Here is a 20275-nt window from a genome sequence, read left to right on the forward strand (position 1 = left end):
TAATAAAAACCTTTAAAAATAAAAGCAGTTTCAAACAAAATGTTACCCAGAAAGGATATCCCTGCTTTGTCCAACAGCTCAGGCAGTTTGGGATTTTCTGAGGCATGACCCCAGCCGGCCCATACAGCCTGTTAGAAGTGATACACACATTTATTTTACTAACAAGTAGGCACGGATCAAAGATAAAACAGGTTACAGCCAAGAAAGAACACTGGGCACCAATATCTTATTTCAAACAGGTAAGTATTTAAAACATGTAAAAACAAGTAACCACGAGGAAAGAAATGTCAAAAAGCCTTTATCATAGTGGCTTTTATTATTCAATAGCCAACATCTGTTTACCAGTGTAGGGCTCTGTCAGGAAGCGATTTTATGATTTAGCGACAATACAGGCTTTTTCATATTTCCTTCCTCGTAATTACTTCTTATTCCATTTTAGAGTGTAGTTCACATTCCTGCTTATCCTGTTTTTTTGGCCCCCAAACACACTTTCCGTCTATATTTGGGTATACAGAGCAACCAGTTATCTTTTATTGATCTTCAAAAGTAAGTGTTACATTTTTTCTTGAAAAGGTCTGTCAGAATAACAACATGAGGAATCCCAAAGTCCTGATAAATAGAAAGCATTTGCTATTTGGTTTTAATTAGCTTAGGGAAACGCCCTGCCAATCGCTATAAAAAGCCATGAGACTGCGGGGCCGTGTGCACACACAGATGTTGAGAAGAAGAATTTACTTCAATAATGTTCAAATTAAATTATAATTAATAAAACACTTGAGATTATTTTTGCTTGCTTAGTGTATATTTACAATTAGTAAAGTATTTTGAACATTATAATAATCTTTTAATACTTTATTTTACAATTTGTAGGACTGAAGGGAACATGTTATCTCTAAATGTGTTTAACGCAGCGTCCACACGGCGGCGTGCGTTGAAGCTTGCCGAGCTTGTCTGAAACTCGACCAACAACGAATCACATGAATCTCCCGCCCCGGACACACAAGCGCGCGGTTTGATTGGCAAGAGCTTGTACTGGCATATGATTTGATTGGCTGACGCTTCCGACGAAGCTTCAAAAGTTGAACATTGCTCAACTTTTGAAGCGAGCAAAGCGAAGCAACGCTCCCACAATGCAGTTCGGCAAAGCGTGACGTCACCCTATTCAAAGCGAATGGGCAGAAGCGTTGAAGCTTCAACGCACGCCGCCGTGTGAACGGGCCGTAAGTGTGCTCTTGAGAATTGGTAGATTATGATGTTACCCAACAACAAATGATAAAATAAATGAATACCACATATCAGCGTACCAGACACTTGTTGTTTCGAGGTAAATTGTAAAGAGTACCTGAACTGGGATTCTTTTGGCAATGTCCACTATCAGCTCTACGTTGGCGTAGTTGTTATTGTTGGCTCCACCAGGCACAGGCACATAATGGTCTGCCATTTTGATGTATTCTAAAAGTGAAAAGATTAACAAATTAAAATATAAAACCAATTCTGATCATTAATAATTCAGTACAGACTTTCAGGTAATCACTCCAATAAAACTTTGGTCAGACAGCTGACGTAAGATAACGACACACTGCCTAGTGTCTTATCTCTCAGTCTCACCCAGATAACTTCTGGGAAATAAAATCTGATAAGTATCAAGTTCACAATGACCTGCATTGGCTTTCAAGTCTTCAGGGGTTACCATGACAACAAAACGAATGGTCCTCTCATTGCGAAACATTTCGTAGGACCAGCGGCGGATAGAGCGCATGCATTTCACTGCAGCTATACCGTTGTTAGCAATCAGCACCTGTAAAAGAAATAGAAACAACTTGACTCGTCTAAAGAAAGACAGAAATGCTGCACGATGCAACGATTGCAATGAATTCAAAAAACACAGGAAGGACTTCTTACTTTTTCAATGACACGGTTGCCACCAAATCGGGTGACAAACTCGGCAGGAGAGGCCACGGTGAAGTCCCTCTGATCCATCTTTCTGTAGTTATGTCCTTTCTTCACCAAGTGAAGACCAGACATGCTAGGCCTGGAGGGGAAAGCTCATTTTTAGTCGCCTTGTTAAGGACTGTTAACTATAAAACAACAGGAGAGCATTGCACATATGAAACCCAAGTCAAAGTTCAGTCTTTCCTGAACAAAGGCGCACTATAGATTGACCTATTTATGTTTCAGTTTATCTTCTATTAAACTTAAAACACTGCTCTTTAGAGAAATTAACTCCGGGGTCAACACTGTTGCTTGTGGTGAACATTTTTATCTGATGTTCACTAATAAAGAAACTTTAAGTGCATGCTTATTTTTGAATGCATATGGTTTATTACATCTTTCTTTAAATGTCTGATTATTTGAGATTCTGAATGTGAAGTCAAAACTCATTATCAGATTTAATTTGGGATCAAGTTGATTCACGTTGGGTTAATTTGTGTTAGCCTACAGCCTTTTCATAATGTAATTTTAACAACTAAGTTCACAAAGTGCTATAAGGTTATTTCCACATAGTTGTCAGATAATGATTATCAATAGTTCACTGGAGTCTTTCCTTCCAGAGTCCATGAACAAACACTTCAGACTATCTGGCTGTTAAAGTCAATGTAATAAATCACATTAAAAAACAGCCCAAGCATTTTGCAGGCATCACAAGCTGCATTGTTACACATTAAAACTCATCGGATTTACGTACGTTTAAGCAAAGGCAGTAAAACTGAAATGTACTTTACTTTCATTTAATCGTTCAAAGTCCTTTATGATGGAAGCCCCACCAGAATTACAAAGAACACAATAAGAGACATTTTGAAAGCTTGTTTTACATTAAGAGAACAAAAGCAAAGCACCAGTTTACATTTTACAATACACAATGTATAATTGTACGCACCATGATTATCAGCCGGCTCGTACCTTGTTCATTCCAAAGTCTCTTTGAAATTGCAACACAAGTGACTTCATTGAAATGATATGCCATGTTGAGATATCACTGAGAGAACACCTGTGTTGCATCAGTGAGCCATGTTGTGAAGTGGGAGTGTAACTCTGTATGAGCCAAAATGAACTTTAAACTATTTATCTCTTCTTTTCCAGGACATGAGGCAGGAATTCATTCACTGAAACAATGAGTAGCCTATGTGTTTTAAAACAACGTATGGACCTATTCTTGTTGTTTCACTGGACTGCTTGGCAAGTAAGTCATTGCGGTCTGTTTTAAACTTCCCTAGAGGCTACGCACCATAGACTGTACGTACGCACTAACGGACTGCCTTTTTTTTTGTATTTCCTCAAACTCATGTGTGCCAAAGCAAGCCCTGTTCAGTTACATAACAGTCAGGCAACACGAGTGATCCTCAGTCTACAGACATGTGTCCAGAACTATCTATTCTCCTTTCATACAAAGTAATGACGCATGTTCCCATTAGTTCTGCTCATAAAGCATGTCATAGCTTTGCACTAAATAAACACTGCAGCTAAAGTATCAAATTACAAACGACAGAATCTAAGTCTTAAAAGCACCTACCTTCCGAGATAAGGGAACAAGTTCAAACCCTGCCAGCTGTTTTCCTCCATATGTTTTTTCACCTGTTTTATAATTCTCTATTAGTAAAACTAGATTTCAAAATGTAAGACCGACCAAAACAAAAAACTCTCCAAAGTGTTTCCTCTCCTGTGCTCCCTCCCTTCTCCCCTCCCACATTTACAGCTTTATATTCTACGGGTCTCCTTGGACATATTACAGGGTCCTTGTTCTAAAACAACAAAAGGGGTAAGACCAAAAGTTTCAATTTGTTTTCACTTAGAACAAGAAAGCCTCCAGTATCCAGTATCCAATGCGAAGATGTTGGACATGAAAGGGCTCAAACCTGGCATGATTGTACAAATAAATTGTTTAATTTCTATTTAACATTTTTTAAAAGTGCATCTTCTTCTGCTGCAAGACTTCAAAGTGCAGGAAGATGTTTTGGCTTAGATTTGGGAGACAACAATCCTTTACCTTGCTCCCCTTCATGATGGTTCCATGCACGCATAGCTTCACGCATTAGGGTAAATCCGTCCAACCAAGCGTGTCCGGTTGAAGCATGAAGCTATGTGCACCAAACAACCCTTCAAAGCCACGATGAAATGATATGATTCATATCATATACCAACGCTGGGTATACAAATAACTTTCTAACATTCAGACTGCAAAAGAAAAGCTACAAATAAAAAGTTGTTGAAGATTGAAAAGTGTTTTTGTTTGCCTTGTTGTGACCTAGAGTCCCACTACAGTTTTCAAAGTCATTTGGTGTGGGCTCTTGTTCCAGTAATAGAGTCGGGGGGTGTTTGGCATTCGACAATAAAGCACGTGAACTGCATGCAGTCAGGTGATAACACACAGCTTGTAGAGACAGCAGTAAGTGCAGAAAAGCACGTCACCTATGTGGCCATATGTTCTAACCAACACCATTTAGGAACATTCATCCTATTGACCTAAACAACCTCTCTTTTTATATAAGTCCTTCCTAATATTTGAGTAAGATGCTCCCATGTTTACGTCACATGTCAGAGTTGTACCCCACGGTCAAGGGCTTTGCCTGTGAGTAGTCACATGATTACAGTACATACAGCATTTTATTTCACTGTATGGCATTTATTTTTACATTGAATTTGTAGCTAAATTAAAAGACTAATGTCAGAGCAGGATTTGGAAAAACTTTTCCTTGCTTTTATCTTCAGTAGACTCGACTACTGTAATGGTGTCTTCACAGGTCTCACTAAAAAATCTATTAGAAAGCTGCAGCTGATTCAGAACGCTGCTGCTCGAGTCCTCACTGACACTAAGGAAGTGGATCACATCACTCCTGCTCTGAAGTCTTTACACTGGCTTCCTGTGTGTCAAAGAATTGATTTCAAAAATACTGCTGCTGGTTTATAGAGCTTTGAATGGTTTAGGCCCAAAATACATTTCTGCTCTCCTGCTAAATTATGAACCATCCAGAACTCTCAGGTCTTCAGGGACTGGTCAGCTTTCTGTCCCCAGAGTCAGAACTAAACACGGGGAAGCAGCGTTCAGTTATTATGCTCCAAATATCTGGAACAAACTCCCAGAAACCTGCCGGTCCGCTGCAACTCTTACTTTTCTTTTTGCCGCTGCTTTTAATTTATATATTCATATCTTAAACTGCATTGTAAACTTTATTATCTTTGCTTTTTAATGCCATTTTCTTAATGTCTTTCATTTTTGTAAAGCATTTTGAATTGCCTTGTGTTGAGTCCCCCCAAAGGTAGTTAAAGTCATTAATATTGGGGTTGAAGTCATTATTGGGGTTGAAGTCCCCTACGTGTGCCGTTATGGTTTGGTTTTGGTTGGAGGACACCAAAAAAGTCCTAGAAAGACGAGGTAAACTTAACTAATGTGCATTTAAAAATAAAAAAAGAGGCATAGTTTCGGTAAAAACTAAAAGGTACCAGNACCAAAAAAGTCCTAGAAAGACAAGGTAAACTTAACTAATGTGCATTTAAAAATAAAAAAAGAGGCATAGTTTCGGTAAAACCTAAAAGGTACCATGGGGTCAGATTATAATTTTCCAAAGGGGGGTTGGTTCAGATGTGTGTATCTCACACTGCACTGTAACTGTGATTCATGTATCTTTGCTTTTAAATGAGTGATTTTTAGATATCATTTCATAATATGTTTCTTAATGCTATTCATCTCTTTCATTTTTGTAAAGCACTTTGCCTTGTGTAGAAATGTGCTATATAAATAAACTTGCCTTGCCTTACACTATTGCATTTCTACTCTTTTTCTTCTTGCACTATTTTTATTGTTTTTTTTCTTTTGTTTTTTATATATATATATATATTTATGTTGCATTATTGGAGGACCCTCTGACTTAAGCTTTTCATTGTGTATCTACACTTTAGCTGTTCATATGACAATAAAGCCCTTTGAACCTTTGATGATGGGAGTGATGAAGACATGCCTGACTCCGGACAGTTTACATGAACTTAAATAGAAACAAGGTCTTACTTCATGCCTGGGGAGATGTTCTGAGGCGCTGCAGAGGACGCCACATCAGGAGAGGGTTTGGGGGCGGAGGGCGGGGGCTGAGCTGCGCCGCTGGGAGGTTTGGAGACCAGAGGCTCCTCGTCTGAAGAGTTATCCTCCGACGCTCCGAGGATGAACTTGAGGCGTTGCCTGTCCTCGGGCCCTGAGCTGAGCATTGGCCCTCTGGGTCTGAAAGGTCTCTGGGTGTTCGGTCGCAATGATGGCTTTTCTGAACTAACCTCAGAGGACGCCTGCAGAGCCTTCACTGTTTGAACTTCAAGACCCGTAGAGGCAGGACTACTGTCTCCCTGAGGACTGATGTCTCCATTTTGTGTTACTGCGTTAGGAGCTGTTGAAAGGGAATGTTCCCCCGGATGAGGGGATTGTGTAGCGGGCTTATCCTCCTCTGCTGCAGGCGCACCACAGCCAGGGGGAGATTCCTCTCCTTTCACGGGCATCGCTAGCATCTTGGTATTAATCCTCCACAGAAACAATAATATCCATACGATTAATCCCAAGACTGCGAACGGCAGCATTCACAAACAATCCTTCTGCGACTGCAACAAGAGCAAAATGGATATTATAAGCCATGATTAGTGCAAAATAAATTATCCAACAATAAGTTATCATCATTCATAAGACCCACCCAAAAATAAAAGTGTATTCAGTAATTAAAATTAAAACAATTATTGTTTGAGTCTTTTTTTTTGTGTCTATGCCTGTATTTCTGTAATAATATAATGACAATAACAAACTTTATTTATATAGCACCTTTCAGAACATAGTTACAAAGTGCTCTCACATCAAAATACACAGAGAGCAAGTGAACTAAACAACAGCTTCTAAACATAGAAACACAGAGTTAAACAGATAGAAAATAATAAAACAAAAATAAGTAGATTAAGAATAAATGGATATAAAAATAAAATCCCATAAAAGCAATTCTAAAAAAGGGAGTTTTCAAAAGTGACTTAAAAGACTATTTTAAACAAGACTTTATTTTTCACTTTTTCACCATGACAGTGAGCCTGAGAGCATGTTCCAAGTCATTCTTGTGTATTTGTTGATGATTATCTTAATAATGGAAAGAACGAGCAATGATGAATGTATTCTTGAACTGTAAAATGTCCTATTTTAGAATATATTTTCAAAATTCCGTAACAACTTAGAGGCTCATTTTCTCCAAAAAATAGTTTTTATGTAAAAAATGTAAAGTTGTCTCTGAAATATCAATATTGCCGTCAAATATCAGAAGGATTACAAATTAGAGACTTGTGTTCTTTGTGAAAAATATTATAAGATATCAAATAAAATCTAATAAAAGTAAGTAATAAAACATTATGCTGTCTGTGCACTATTCTTGTCTAAAGACAGTTCCTTCAAGGTGAAGAGGGAGGTCCGAAGTCTTTTGGGACAGGGTCAAGCTGGGTATTTTGAGATAAGATTCAAGGGTTGGACTCAACCACCAAAGACAGACGACAAAAGGTAGAAAGGATTACTTTTAAACTCAGCTTTAAGTCCTTAAATACCACAAATCAAGACACTTAGAAGTGTAGTTATGGTTATAACAGCAGGGCCTGGCAGGCTACATTTCCCCGGCAGTGCCCGGTAAACAGCCTGAAACAGCTGCAGTGAGAGCGGCTTCTTATGGAGTAAAGGTCAACACTGAGGGAATGAAGTGTGAGGAGAGCGACGCACAAACACAGACACAAACACAAACAACGTTAATGAGCATTTGAAAAATCAAACATACACACAAATTAAGAATATATAAGTATGAAATCCGGGTGAAACTAATTTGGATTCCTCATGTTAGTTTGAGTCTGTATTTCTAATGAAAAATATGTTAATATGGTATCCATTCATTCCAAAGAAGCATTCATTAGAGACACAAGGAGGTGTTTGTCCTCTAGCCACTATAGAAACAAAGGAAGGGTTGAGATAAAGCTTTCAAAGTTGCATTTACAGTAGAAGGCATAAGAGTAAGTGAGTTGTTCCACTGAATCCCAAAGGAGGATAAATGAAGTTAAAGTGTGGTAACTTAAGCTTCATGCTGACCTCAACGGATTGTCAAATGTAAACAAAATGCCAGAATAAATTGGCTTATCGCCCGCAAACTGAGCAAAACACATACCAGTGCACTATGGTTTTCTCACAGGAAATCATGAACTTATACGTGACAGAAATAAGACTCAAACATGAAGTTCAGGCAAGTCAATTCCGACAGAAAAACTATCCTTTCCCATTGTTTACCAAACAGGAAAAGGAACATGTCTTTAAGATCACACATGAAGTACATTTGTGTCAGCAAAATAAACGACAAGTAATACATCACTACATAAACATTTAAATAGGTTTTTTGTTGTTAACATATGTGATGTACACTCACCACTAATAATGGACATCACTGCTCAGTCGTTGTTGTTGTTGTTGTTTCTGCACGGCTATCGAGTTAGCTGCGACTCAAGCACCGCACTCTACAAACACATGTCATTACTTCAGACAAATTGAAATGAATTCATATTAAACCACCACATATACTGGCTGCTACTAGTTTTAAGGTTTGAATAATCTTTATGACAGCAGCAGGAAATGTCACAGCCACTCACCCGCAGTCTCTCTCCCTCCTCCTCCTCGCTGGAGGATTTCAAGCTCCTCCCAGGAAAGAGGAAACGCTCCGAAGATCGTGTATAAATAAGATGTTTGAGTCTGTGGGGAAAACATCTAAATAGTTTTTCTTGTCAGTCTCTCTTTAGCTGCGTTCAATTTGAGTTAAATCAAGAAAATAAATAAAGTGAAAAGTTGATACAAAAAAAATGTTAATAGAAAAATATTATTACTAATGAATGTATTATTCAAAAAATGTTTTGATAAACGCAACAATGCAAGATAAACTAAAAACAATGTACTCGTTCATCCATTAATAATAACACGAAGAGATGTTACTAGAGATAATACAAGATAAAATACCTTAAAGATACCAAAGGAAAATCTACTGATATTAAAAATGAAATTCATGTTAAATTAAATTGATGATCTTAATAGAAAGGATAATCATTTTAATATTTTAAATTTTTCAATTCAAGTAAAAAGAAGATTTACAACGAGAATTGTGAATTATCTTGACTAACCATTTTATGATTTCTGGGAAGAGAAAACACATCATAGTTGAGTTTCTAAAATATACATTCTGGCATGTTGAGATGAGAACCACAACAAATAAAATGCCATATAGATCCATTTATTTGAGAGAAGGCAGATTTCTTTACATCCAATAACTCCAAAACTATATAGATTAATATAAAGCACTACGATTAGAAGATCACGTATTGTTGGTTGAGCTGTATCGCAAATGAACGCAGCGTTTACATGTTTGGTGGTGCAGGTTTTTCGGTCTGAGTGAATCATCTTTTAATAAACGATCTTTGTTCTTGTTCCTATCTTCTCCTCTGCGCTAATCTCGCGGGAACTGCAGGAGCGCGCCAAACTAAGAAAACACAAGTCGGGTCTGTGACAGCGACAGACAAAACCAGTGAGGAAACCTTTGATATAACTTCATAATTTCCTTCAAATGCCACTTTACGGACAAACTCAAACAAGCTGATTGGGAGTTTAATTTATTCCACCGTGTTGTGGTCTGCAGACTGCGATAGAGAAGATGGTTTTTCAAAACAATGGTCGGTACAAAAACGAGCGAGGACAAGGTCGGGGAGAACAGGACAATCAGTGAGTTGTTTCTCCTTACAAAGTTACTTACATGCTTAATTTTACATTAATCCAGACAGCCACAACACACTGTTAGTTATTTAAGGCAGTTTAGGAAATGACAAAAGTAAAACAAGATCTCACTTTGGACATTTTTGACTTGTTCGTTTTTCGCTGTGTTATTGAACATGGCACACATTTTGGCTTTGTTATTGAATATGGCACACATTTTGGCTGTGTTATTGAATATGGCACACATTTTGGCTGTGTTATTGAATATAGCACACATTTTGGCAAGGCTAAAATATTAAACATTTTATTTGGGAAGTTCTCCATCAATTTTCTTTATAAATTAATAACTGTCACCAAAATACATGTAAGCAGACCCTTAAAATATAAACACACTAAAACCACATTTGTTTATCCCACGACCATTACAATAAAAAATGCATGCATTGTAATACATAAGGCTTTTAAGTTTTAAACTTTAGTTCTTACTATCTTCCACTAGATTGAGCCATTTCTCATGTTTGCCCTGTGGTGCCAACACATGTTATTTCCTAGTTTCCACTAGGGGCAATACTGCTGTATTATGTTTTTTAATGCAATACATCAAAATCAATGTTGTTTCTAATCATTGTCTTATCCCAGACTTCATTGTCTTATCCCCATGACTTCCCCCCCCCCCCCCCCTCCCCCCCTAGCATTAAGAATACAACTAAAAAATGAAAGTACATTTTAAGGATTGTTTCATTATTACAGTGGCAAAACGTAAACAAAGAGGCATTTAAAGGGTAAATTAGGAAAATGAAATGTATGCCAGCTTTTAGACAATGCATTTTTGTCCTCTAAAGACACCAGGGAATATGTTTCAAATTGAGGCACAAGGGTTAATGTACATTATCTATTCTGTGTTTGAATTAGGGACGATGGATCCTCAGCCCTCAAGCGTCTGGAGCGCAGCCAGTTCACCGACGAGATGGACGCCCGCTTTGGTTTCGACAGGATTAAAGAGCCAGGGGAGAAAACAGGCTGGCTGATCAACATGCATCCTGTGAGTCTTTGCACTGTGTCATGTTGTAGCCTTCTTTGTCTTGAGTAGAACATTGTGGTAACAAATGTGACACCCTTTGCTCCTCTTTCTATGTTTAGACTGAAATTCTGGATGATGACAAGAGGATGATCAGTGCTGTGGACTATTATTTCATACAGGAGGATGGAAGCAGGTTTAAGGTGAGTTGGGAGGGAAAAGTCAAGTGCTGTGACACCGCTGTTTCAAACAAACTGGCTCCTTATAACAAACAGTAGTTTTTATGCAATAACATTTCCCAAAACCCCCCCGCTCTAACTCGTCTGTCCTGATATGTTTCCTATCTGTAGGTGGCCCTCCCTTTCAAGCCATACTTTTACATCGCCACTAAAAAGGTACGTCTGCGTCAGAAGTTTAGTTCTTATCAAGCAATATACACTCCAAAAACTCTAGCCCTAAAAACGACTTTATTTACAGAATTGCGAAAGAGAAGTTATCTCATACTTAACGAGGAAGTTTCAAGGAAAGGTGACGAAGCTTGAAGTCATCCCAAAAGAGGACCTCGACCTGGTGAGTGGTTGGTCTTTTAGTTTCCTTGAACCGCATTAAAGTGTTGCATATTACAAAAAAACGTTGAACACAAACAAAGAAGGACAACAACGTCATTGTAATCTTTGTTCTCTTACCTGCTCTCCTCAGCCGAACCATCTGGTTGGACTGAAGCGAAGCTACATCAAGCTGTCCTTCAGCACCGTGGACGAACTCATGAAGATCAAGCGTGAGATCTCTCCAGCAGTACGCAAGAACAGAGAGAAGGAGCAGTCCAATGACTCCTACACCTCCATGTTATCAAGGTAACACCACTCCCATTAGTTTTTAATAAACTGTAACTTCAGGTTCATTTCTGATCTGCTGACACCTGTGTTTTTTTGACAGTGCCTTATCAGGTGGAAATGTGAACACAGCAGAGGAAGACGGGCCGTCAAAGCGTATCTCAGACCAGTTAGACAACATAGTGGACATGAGAGAGTATGATGTGCCATATCATATGCGGTTGTCCATCGACCTTAAGATCCACGTGGTAAGTATAGATCACTGTTCTCACAATGTTTTCTGAGATGCTTGTGTTCGTTGTTCTTATCTTTGCTGTCTTTATTTCTCAGGCTCACTGGTACAATGTTCGCTACAGAGGCAGCGCTTACCACCCAGAGATCATACGCAGAGATGATCTTGTGGAGAGACCAGTAGGAGGATTTAAATCACATGTGATCTGTCATTTGTTCAGTTTTAATCGTTGACTGTGAGTTCAGCAACTCATTGTTTCTCGCTCTTCATAGGACCCTGTTGTTTTGGCTTATGACATCGAGACCACCAAACTCCCACTGAAGTTCCCGGATGCAGAGAGCGATCAGATCATGATGATCTCCTACATGATTGATGGACAGGTGAGTTGCATTTATAAGTAGAAGTATTATTCCATATTCATTTATGTCTTCAAATCAAATCAAGTTTATTTATATAGCACGTTTATAAACGATTTTTGGTCGAGCCAAAGTGCTGTACATATAATAAAAGTAGCCTACAGTAGAGACACTTTACAGCTAATACAACAGCACAGTTTGTTCAGAATATCAGTATGAGAAAAAACGACCCCCTCTATCCTCATGTCTTAAACTAACTTTGTGTTCCCTTTTTGTAAAGGGGTATTTAATCACAAACCGGGAGATTGTCTCTGACGACATTGAAGATTTTGAGTTCACTCCCAAACCTGAATATGAAGGGCCTTTCACTGTTTTCAACGAGGAGGACGAGGTATGTGAACTGTCAATATCGATTCAAAGTGTTGAAATCCTTTGAGTATTGAAGTGTAACGCTCTGTGGTTGAATCATTGTGATAACATGTGGTCACCGTACTTTGGCTGCAGGCGGCTCTCATCCGGAGATTCTTTGACCACGTTCAAGAAACCAAACCAAACATCTTTGTGACCTACAATGGAGACTTCTTTGACTGGTAAGCTATTCTTTTGCTGTATCGTAAAAAATATGAGATGAATAATAATCATTTCAATTTCTATAGCGCCTTTCACGAAACCCAAGGACGCTTTACAATGGGAAGTAACAAAACCAAAAGTAATAATAACCATACAGATACATAGGCTGAAGAAAACAAAACAGGAACAGGTTGCTGGGTACTGCATATTAGTTGAGGCCAAAGGCCTGAGTGAACAGATGGTGTTTGAGTTGTTTTTTGAAGGTGTCCAGAGAGTCGGCATTCCTGATTGCAGAGGGGAGAGAATTCCAGAGGGTGGGGGCTGCGACACTGAAGGCTCTGTTGCCAAATGTTTTCAGCTTGGAGCGCTGGATGGAGAGCAGCCCTTTGTCGGAGGACCGCAGGTGACGAGAGGGGGTGTAGGGCTGAAGGAGGTCAGAGATGTATGGAGGGGCTAGGGAGTGGAGAGATTTGTAAGTTAGCAGGAGGAGTTTGTACTGGATGCGTGACTTGACCGGGAGCCAGTGAAGGTGGATGAGGGTGGGGGTGATGTGTTGCCAGGGCTTAGTGCGGGTGAGGAGCCTGGCTGCAGAGTTCTGGACGTACTGGAGCCTGTCCAGGGCTTTGCTGGTGACCCCGAACAGGGCTGTTTGCTTATGTATCATAAAGACCAGAAGCAGTGAGTAACAGCTAGATTCAAAAGCTCAAACATATATCCCAATGGACAGCTACAGTAAAGCTTATAAATGAACTCTTTACCCTAAAAGTTACCACAATATTCTAGGAAGTTACTGTGCCCGGGTAAGAAATAGCTTAACACATAACTTCCTGTAAATCAATCAACTTGTGTTTATATTGCAGTTGTGTGCTTATTGAGACAGCTTGAATGGTTGTACATAAGATGGGTTTCCTTTTAGCTTGAGAGAGCCCCAAGCTGCTTCCATCTGCCGTAAAGGTCTCCTATTATACTTCTTTTAGGCATATAAAGTGATTTGCTCAAAATACCAAACAGATCACCCATCCTTGCCATCCCTCATACCCCTCTATTTCAGCCCTGTTAGAGAACTGCTGATTCTGGGTCCGTAGCTTTAAAAAAAGACAAAGGGGGGGGGGGGGAGCTAATGCAGGAGAATTCTACCAAGATTCTCAGCTAAACACTACCGTGATTACACGCCATCATGTTCCAAACCACATCAAGGATTATTTCTGAAACAGTCTGGAGCTCAAATACTAAAAAGTATTTGAGCTCCAGACTGTTTCAGAAATAATCCTTGATGTGGTTTGGAACATGATGGCGTGTAATCACGGTAGTGTTTAGCTGAGAATCTTGGTAGAANAGTGCATGTAACAAAAGACAGTCCAACATTTAAGGACACCTTTTGTATTTAGGGGTAAGTGCGGTTCACACTCGAGCGCAAAGCTCCATTTCGCAGAATGGACGCGAGCAAGAGTTACGCATTTTAGAAGAGTTAGAAATGTGCCTGGCATGATTATCTTAACTAGAAACAAAACATCGTTCGTGTTATTTATTTCCGATCCTCCATTCAGAAAACATACATTATAAAAGTGTTCTGGCCTACAGTCTATTGGACACACATATCCAATGAATTCATTCATGGTTGTTATACTAATCAGTGGTCTTGTTGGCGATCATTTTGAAAAAATGTTTTACAATGAAATCACAGCATAGTATGTTGAATTGCTATGTAATCTTCTCTTTGACGGCCGGTGTGAACGCACCATCAGGGTTTCTTCCAGCATTTGTGTGTTGTCCTGAAGTTGCAATTAAGTTAGTATAAAAGAAAAGCTTTCCGATATCTTGCCTTTGGAATTTTAAACTCCCTTCCGCAATTTTAAAACAGTCACTAGTCTATAGATCTCCTGCATTGGAATCAAAAGTGCAGATAATATATTTTATAGGATTGAATTGTGGTATATATGAAGCAGTAATCACACGGTGTCCGTTCCGGCCAGTCCAAATTAGACCAGCTAATATGAATGGAATCATATTTTAAGATATAATATGATCTTAATCTAATACTGTTGAAAAAAAAAGCTTAGTACAAGTTTAAAAATGGACAGATTTTTTTTCTCCTGCTGGGGCAATTTAGAGCGCGCGCAGAAGAATAGCACAGGCTATACTGTATGATTCAGGGGGGGGAGGGGTTGACATTCCAGTAACGATGTGAGGGCTTCTACGAGTGGCTGTAAGAATGGTGAAGAGAGAGGTAGTTGTGTAAGCGCTGATGAGAGTGTCCCTTTGAGGTGTGGTTTGGTATCGTAAGATTCGGTTCTTTCCATTTCACTGTCTGTGTGAATGGTCATAACTCCATCGGTTGGCAATGAATATTGGTTATTTTTTAGTTGTACCAAACCTTCATGTTTTAAGTCCACTGACACCAGATGGCGATAAGTGACAGCAAGCCATTACAATCTGACATCGACTAGTGATTCACCAGAACTGGCCAGGGAGGTACCACCATAAACAGGATTTGTACAGTCTTGTCCTGTATGCATTCACTGAACAATTTACCTCCAGAAGTCAGAAATGTTCTATGAGCCTGAACATATCTGGGAAGTGATAATAAGTGATCTTATTTTAAAAGTGGTGATCTGTCATTGGGACTTGCATACTGAACAAACTGCTTTTTTAACGATGAGTAAGGGACCACCAAACACTCCTTTGACGTTTTAGTCTTCTTCAATGCATTTTAATTGGGAGGAGACCAGGTGAGGCACTTCCTGCATGATTTCTGGCCCATAAGGTTATCTTACCAGCACAGTGAGCATTCAGTGTAGATCTATATTCTTGTGTGTTCTACAGATGAGGAAAAAGGAACGTTGTTGTTCCAGATATCTCATTTTATTTTTCAATTGTCAGACGAATGAAAGCAGAGAAAAGGTCATTTTAATTTCACATCTCACATGAACAAACAAAGAAATAAATTGTGAAAATGGTATACTATAAAACCTGTGGAACAATAATTGTTACAAGTTTCTGCTTTGACCAATTGCTTATTATCAAATTGTAGCATTTACATTGCTTATGCAGATATGATTGGTTTAGGAAGTCAGCATGTTCTTAACAGCTGTCATGGGAGTACCAGTGAAGATTAAAGTAATTAAAAGTCACTGGAGTAGATCCAGTAAGGTAGTAGTAGGATCCATAACCCAAAAATATTTAATGCACACTGTTTGGTGTCCCTGCAAAATATTTTTGGGGAATTCATTTAGAGTTAAAAAGGATAGAGATAAGATATGACACGTTTTTCAGAAAATGGGTAAGAAGGATAATAGTATATACTTTAACATATTGTCATTTGAAATAAAATAAAACATTGGCTATTAAAATAAAAGTTAATGATATGAATCCTTATTTTCCAATAACTTACAACAGAAACAAAGGCTATTTTTACGAATATGTGTGCGCCCACCTTTGAAACATCCTTTTTGGTAGCCACATGTCCGTTTACCAACTATGATCTTGATATTACAAGAGTTGAGTTTGAAGCAGCGAATCTGACACAGATGTAGAAACACTGTGAGCTACCCAATATGCTGTTCCAATGGGATTATTATAATTGAAAGCCATGGGAGTCTTTTCTTAGGCCCTGTCCACACGAGATGGAAACAAAACGAACCAATCTATATCGCAGAAGTGTTCGATCACACGAACAACAAAGAACGTCTGCGTCCACATGACACCTCATCCACTGAGTAGCATATAAACGGTCATGTTAAGTGCTCTGTCTTACCACCAAAACATGCACACTGGACAGGGATTCCTAATTACTCTCCCAGCCGAGCATGGTTCCTCTCTGGTCTATGTCTCTGCTGTCAATATAGCACTGGTCGGTGGGCGGTGGGACTGAGCTGTAATATATATTCAGGACAGACATCTCAATCAAGAGCTTCCTGTACCCAACACACCTCACTGAATGTCTTGCCTTCACTCTATCTTGGATCTGCACAGCTCAGGCTGTCTCTTATATATCGCCCCCCCAAAGCCTCAGCCTTCTGCCATCTTCCTGTCGAAACTATCTGAGCTACTCACTCAATCTGCCTCCATGGTCCCCATCTGACGCTCCTTCTTGGAGACTTTAACATTCATGTGGACCTCACCCCTGTTCACATTTTGCCTCTGCTTCCTGGCACTTTCTGGACTGCTTCAATTTTGAACAGCATGGTCCATGATCCCACACATGCCAAAGGCACACCCTGGATTTGGTATTAGTGCCACTTGCCACAACTGCATCCCACCTGCAGTGCTTCAACCTGGCTGTCTCCGACCATCATGCCATCCTGCTTCACTGTGCCTATCGCCCTCCCCAGACAGCTTGTACTGCGGACAATTACCTACAGGAACTTAAAATCAGTGAGCGCACCAGCCATAACCAGCCTCATAGCTAGCCCACCTGGCCTCCGAACCCCCCTGACACCTTCGGGTTGACGAGACTGTGTAGCCCAGTATAACCATCTGCTCTCTCTCCCTGAGTCTCGACTCACTTGCCCCCTCATTACTCGCGACTGTCTCCTTCACCCACTCAGCACCCTGGGTTCACCACCCAGTCTCCGTGCCCATGAAAGCCTCTGGCCGCCACTGGAGCGGCTCCCACAAAAAATCTGGCCTCCACAGTCCATCTGGAGGCTTACAGAGAGCATGTCAGATCATACAAGGAAGCTCTCTCAAAAGCTAAGGCACACTGCTGCTCCTCACTCATCGGTAACCAGCAACACCACCCCCATATGCTCTTCTCCACCATAAACCGCCTACTCCACCCAATTGACCCCCCCAACCCAGCAGACGCCCCCGAGCTTTGCACCAGGTTCCTTGACTTCTTTGAGGACAAAGTCAACTCCATCCACCAGGAACTCCAGGCCTCTGCCCCATCCCATCCATATGCCACACCACCTCCAGTCACTGTTCGCTCAACTCAACACCTGCCTCAATGTTGTCTCTCCTCCTTTGCACCAGTGGATGTCACACAGGTTACCAAACTTGTCTCAAAAGCTAACGCTACAACCTGCTCCCTCGACCCCATGCCCTCTGCCCTGGTCAAAACTTGCGTACCCATCCTCTGCTCCACCATTGTTAAAATGATCAACTCCTCCCTGGAATCAGGCAAGGTTCCCGCCGTTCTCAAGATAGCAGCTGTCACCCCCATCATCAAAAAACCTGGTAGCGACCCCGAGGACCCCAGCAACTTCCGGCCGATCTCCAACCTTCCTTTTCTGAGCAAGATCATGGAAATAGCAGTTGCTGCCCAACTCCACCATCATATGTCCGACCATGAGCTCTACGAATCCTTCCAATCAGGCTTCAGATCCAACCACAGCACAGAGACGGCCCTTATTAAAATAACCAATGACCTCCTCATAGCCGCCGATTCAGGCCTCGTCAGCATCCTTATCCTCCTAGACTCTCTCTGCCGCATTCGACACAGTCTCCCACACTATCCTACTCAACCGCCTATCCGTCTACCTTGGCCTCTCTGGTACAGCCCTCTCCTGGTTCCATTCCTACCTCTCCAACAGTTTGTGACCATCGGAAAATCCAGCTCTCCCCCAGCCCCTGTCAACCAAGGTGTGCCGCAAGGTTCTGTGCTCGGCCCCCTTCTATTCAACATCTACATGCTCCCCCTCGGTGAAATCATTCGCCAACATGGTCTCAACTTCTCAACAGCTCCTATGCCGACGACACCCAACTCTACATCAGTACCAATCCATCATCCCAGCTACCCCCACTGTCACTTGTCAACTGCCTCCGCGACATCCAAGCCTGGATGTCAAAAAATCTACTTAAACTCAACAATAACAAAACAGCTCATGGTTGTGGCCCCAAAAACACTGCTCCGGAAGGTTGGAGATCTGCTCCTCACCATCGATGGCGGCTCCATCCACCCTTCCCCCGAGGTTCGCAGACTGGGCGTCACTCTGGACTCTAGCCTCACCTTTAACTCCCACATCAGGTCAACTGTCAAAACTGCATTTTTTCACCTACGAAACATCTCCAGACTCCAGCCCTCTCTCCCCGAACCCGTTGCAGAAACATTAATCCATACCTTCATCTCCTCTCGTCTGGACTACTGCAATGGTGTTCTGTTCGGGGTCACCAGCAAAGCCCTGGACAGGCTCCAGTACGTCCAGAACTCTGCAGCCAGGCTCCTCACCCGCACTAAGCCCTGGCAACACATCACCCCTACCCTCATCCACCTACATTGGCTCCCGGTCAAGTCACGTACAAACTCCTCCTGCTAACTTACAAATCTCTCCACTCCCTAGCCCCTCCATACATCTCTGACCTCCTTCAGCCCTACACCCCCTCTCGTCACCTGCGGTCCTCCGACAAAGGGCTGCTCTCCATCCAGCGCTCCAAGCTGAAAACATTTGGCAACAGAGCCTTCAGTGTCGCAGCTCCCACCCTCTGGAATGCTCTCCCCTCTGCTATCAGGAATGCCGACTCTCTGGACACTTTACAAAAACAACTCAAACACCATCTGTTCACCTGGGCCTTTAGCCTCAGCTAAATACAGTACCCAGCAACGCAGAGGGGCAATGGACGTCTTCCTTCGGCGACGGTGCGTTGCGTCGGTGCGAGAGAAATGTGTATACGATGTGTCTCCCATCCCCTACGGTCACTAATAAGCTAAAAAGCTTATAAGCAATCAGAGGCATTTGCTTTTTAACTAAAAAAAATAAGCTAAACATAAATATATATAAAAAATAAAAATACAAAGAAAAAAGGACCGAATCAAAGTTGGTTGTGTATCTGGATTACGATTATATCATTATCATAATTAATTATGTCAAAAAATGACATTTGGAACCTCCTTCGGTCGTCGCGTCCGCACGTCTCTCGTCTTGACGACAGGACGGAACTACGTCGGACGAGTTGGCTGGGCTGGGGGGGGGGGGGAGGAGAGGAGAGAGGCAGTGTTCACGCCTAACAAATAAACAGCTCATAATGTCGTTGTCACTCTTGTTGGTGGTCGATTTCTACTTGTTTCACCATGCGTCTTCTTCTCACAGGAATACCCTGATGAAGTTGACGTCTACTTTTTTTTTAACACAGCGATGTTTGTAAAAAAAAAGAGGGCGCCTTTCGCATTATAAACGGTCCCGACAGGCTAAAAGCTTAAACTAGTACAGTCAAAGACCGTAGGGATGGTGTCCCGCCTGACCGGTAGACACACAAGACCTCTTAGTGTCTTGCCTTCCAGCAGTAACTAATAATACGCCAAATTTTTAATAATTGCCGTAGTACATTAACGCGACGTGCCCACTTTCTCCAGGTTTTGACAAGGGGCGGGGGACACTGTTAAGTGCTAGCAGCGTGTTAAAAAAATTACCCGTGAAGTATACTTTTTCCAACGTCTGGGGACTGATTTGGAGTCTCAGGAAATTATTATTATTAAAGTTAAATATATCGCGGAAGTGCTTTGGGTTCCTGCGAAATGTTACCCTTCATTTGTTTTGTTTGTGTTTTTTCATTATTATTAGTAATGTCTACGTATCCGACTTCTTTTGTTTG

General features: G+C 41.0%; 2 protein-coding genes across 2 annotated transcripts in view; one reads left to right on the forward strand and one right to left on the reverse strand.

Annotated features, from left to right (window-relative positions):
- acacb (acetyl-CoA carboxylase beta) overlaps nt 1-8594 on the reverse strand; it is a 26110-nt gene extending 17516 nt beyond the window's left edge. The window contains 6 exon segments of the mRNA XM_010770657.1: nt 47-128; nt 1343-1452; nt 1660-1798; nt 1903-2032; nt 6002-6576; nt 8409-8594. Of these exon segments, the coding sequence (XP_010768959.1) occupies nt 47-128; nt 1343-1452; nt 1660-1798; nt 1903-2032; nt 6002-6555 (1015 nt within the window). The 5' untranslated portion in view covers nt 6556-6576; nt 8409-8594.
- A 927-nt stretch (nt 8595-9521) lies between these two features.
- pole (polymerase (DNA directed), epsilon) overlaps nt 9522-20275 on the forward strand; it is a 28712-nt gene continuing 17958 nt past the window's right edge. Inside the window, exons 1-14 of the mRNA XM_010770663.1 lie at nt 9522-9745; nt 10649-10778; nt 10877-10957; nt 11105-11149; nt 11232-11324; nt 11454-11608; nt 11691-11835; nt 11918-11998; nt 12092-12199; nt 12456-12566; nt 12680-12765; nt 17011-17119; nt 17332-18982; nt 19027-19134. Of these exons, the coding sequence (XP_010768965.1) occupies nt 9678-9745; nt 10649-10778; nt 10877-10957; nt 11105-11149; nt 11232-11324; nt 11454-11608; nt 11691-11835; nt 11918-11998; nt 12092-12199; nt 12456-12566; nt 12680-12765; nt 17011-17119; nt 17332-18982; nt 19027-19134 (2971 nt within the window). The 5' untranslated portion in view covers nt 9522-9677. The remainder of the gene's footprint in view (nt 9746-10648; nt 10779-10876; nt 10958-11104; nt 11150-11231; nt 11325-11453; nt 11609-11690; nt 11836-11917; nt 11999-12091; nt 12200-12455; nt 12567-12679; nt 12766-17010; nt 17120-17331; nt 18983-19026; nt 19135-20275) is intronic.

This window comes from Notothenia coriiceps, unplaced genomic scaffold (genome assembly GCF_000735185.1).
Source record: "Notothenia coriiceps isolate Sejong01 unplaced genomic scaffold, NC01 NC01_scaffold00009010, whole genome shotgun sequence".
Classification (NCBI taxonomy): domain Eukaryota; kingdom Metazoa; phylum Chordata; class Actinopteri; order Perciformes; family Nototheniidae; genus Notothenia; species Notothenia coriiceps.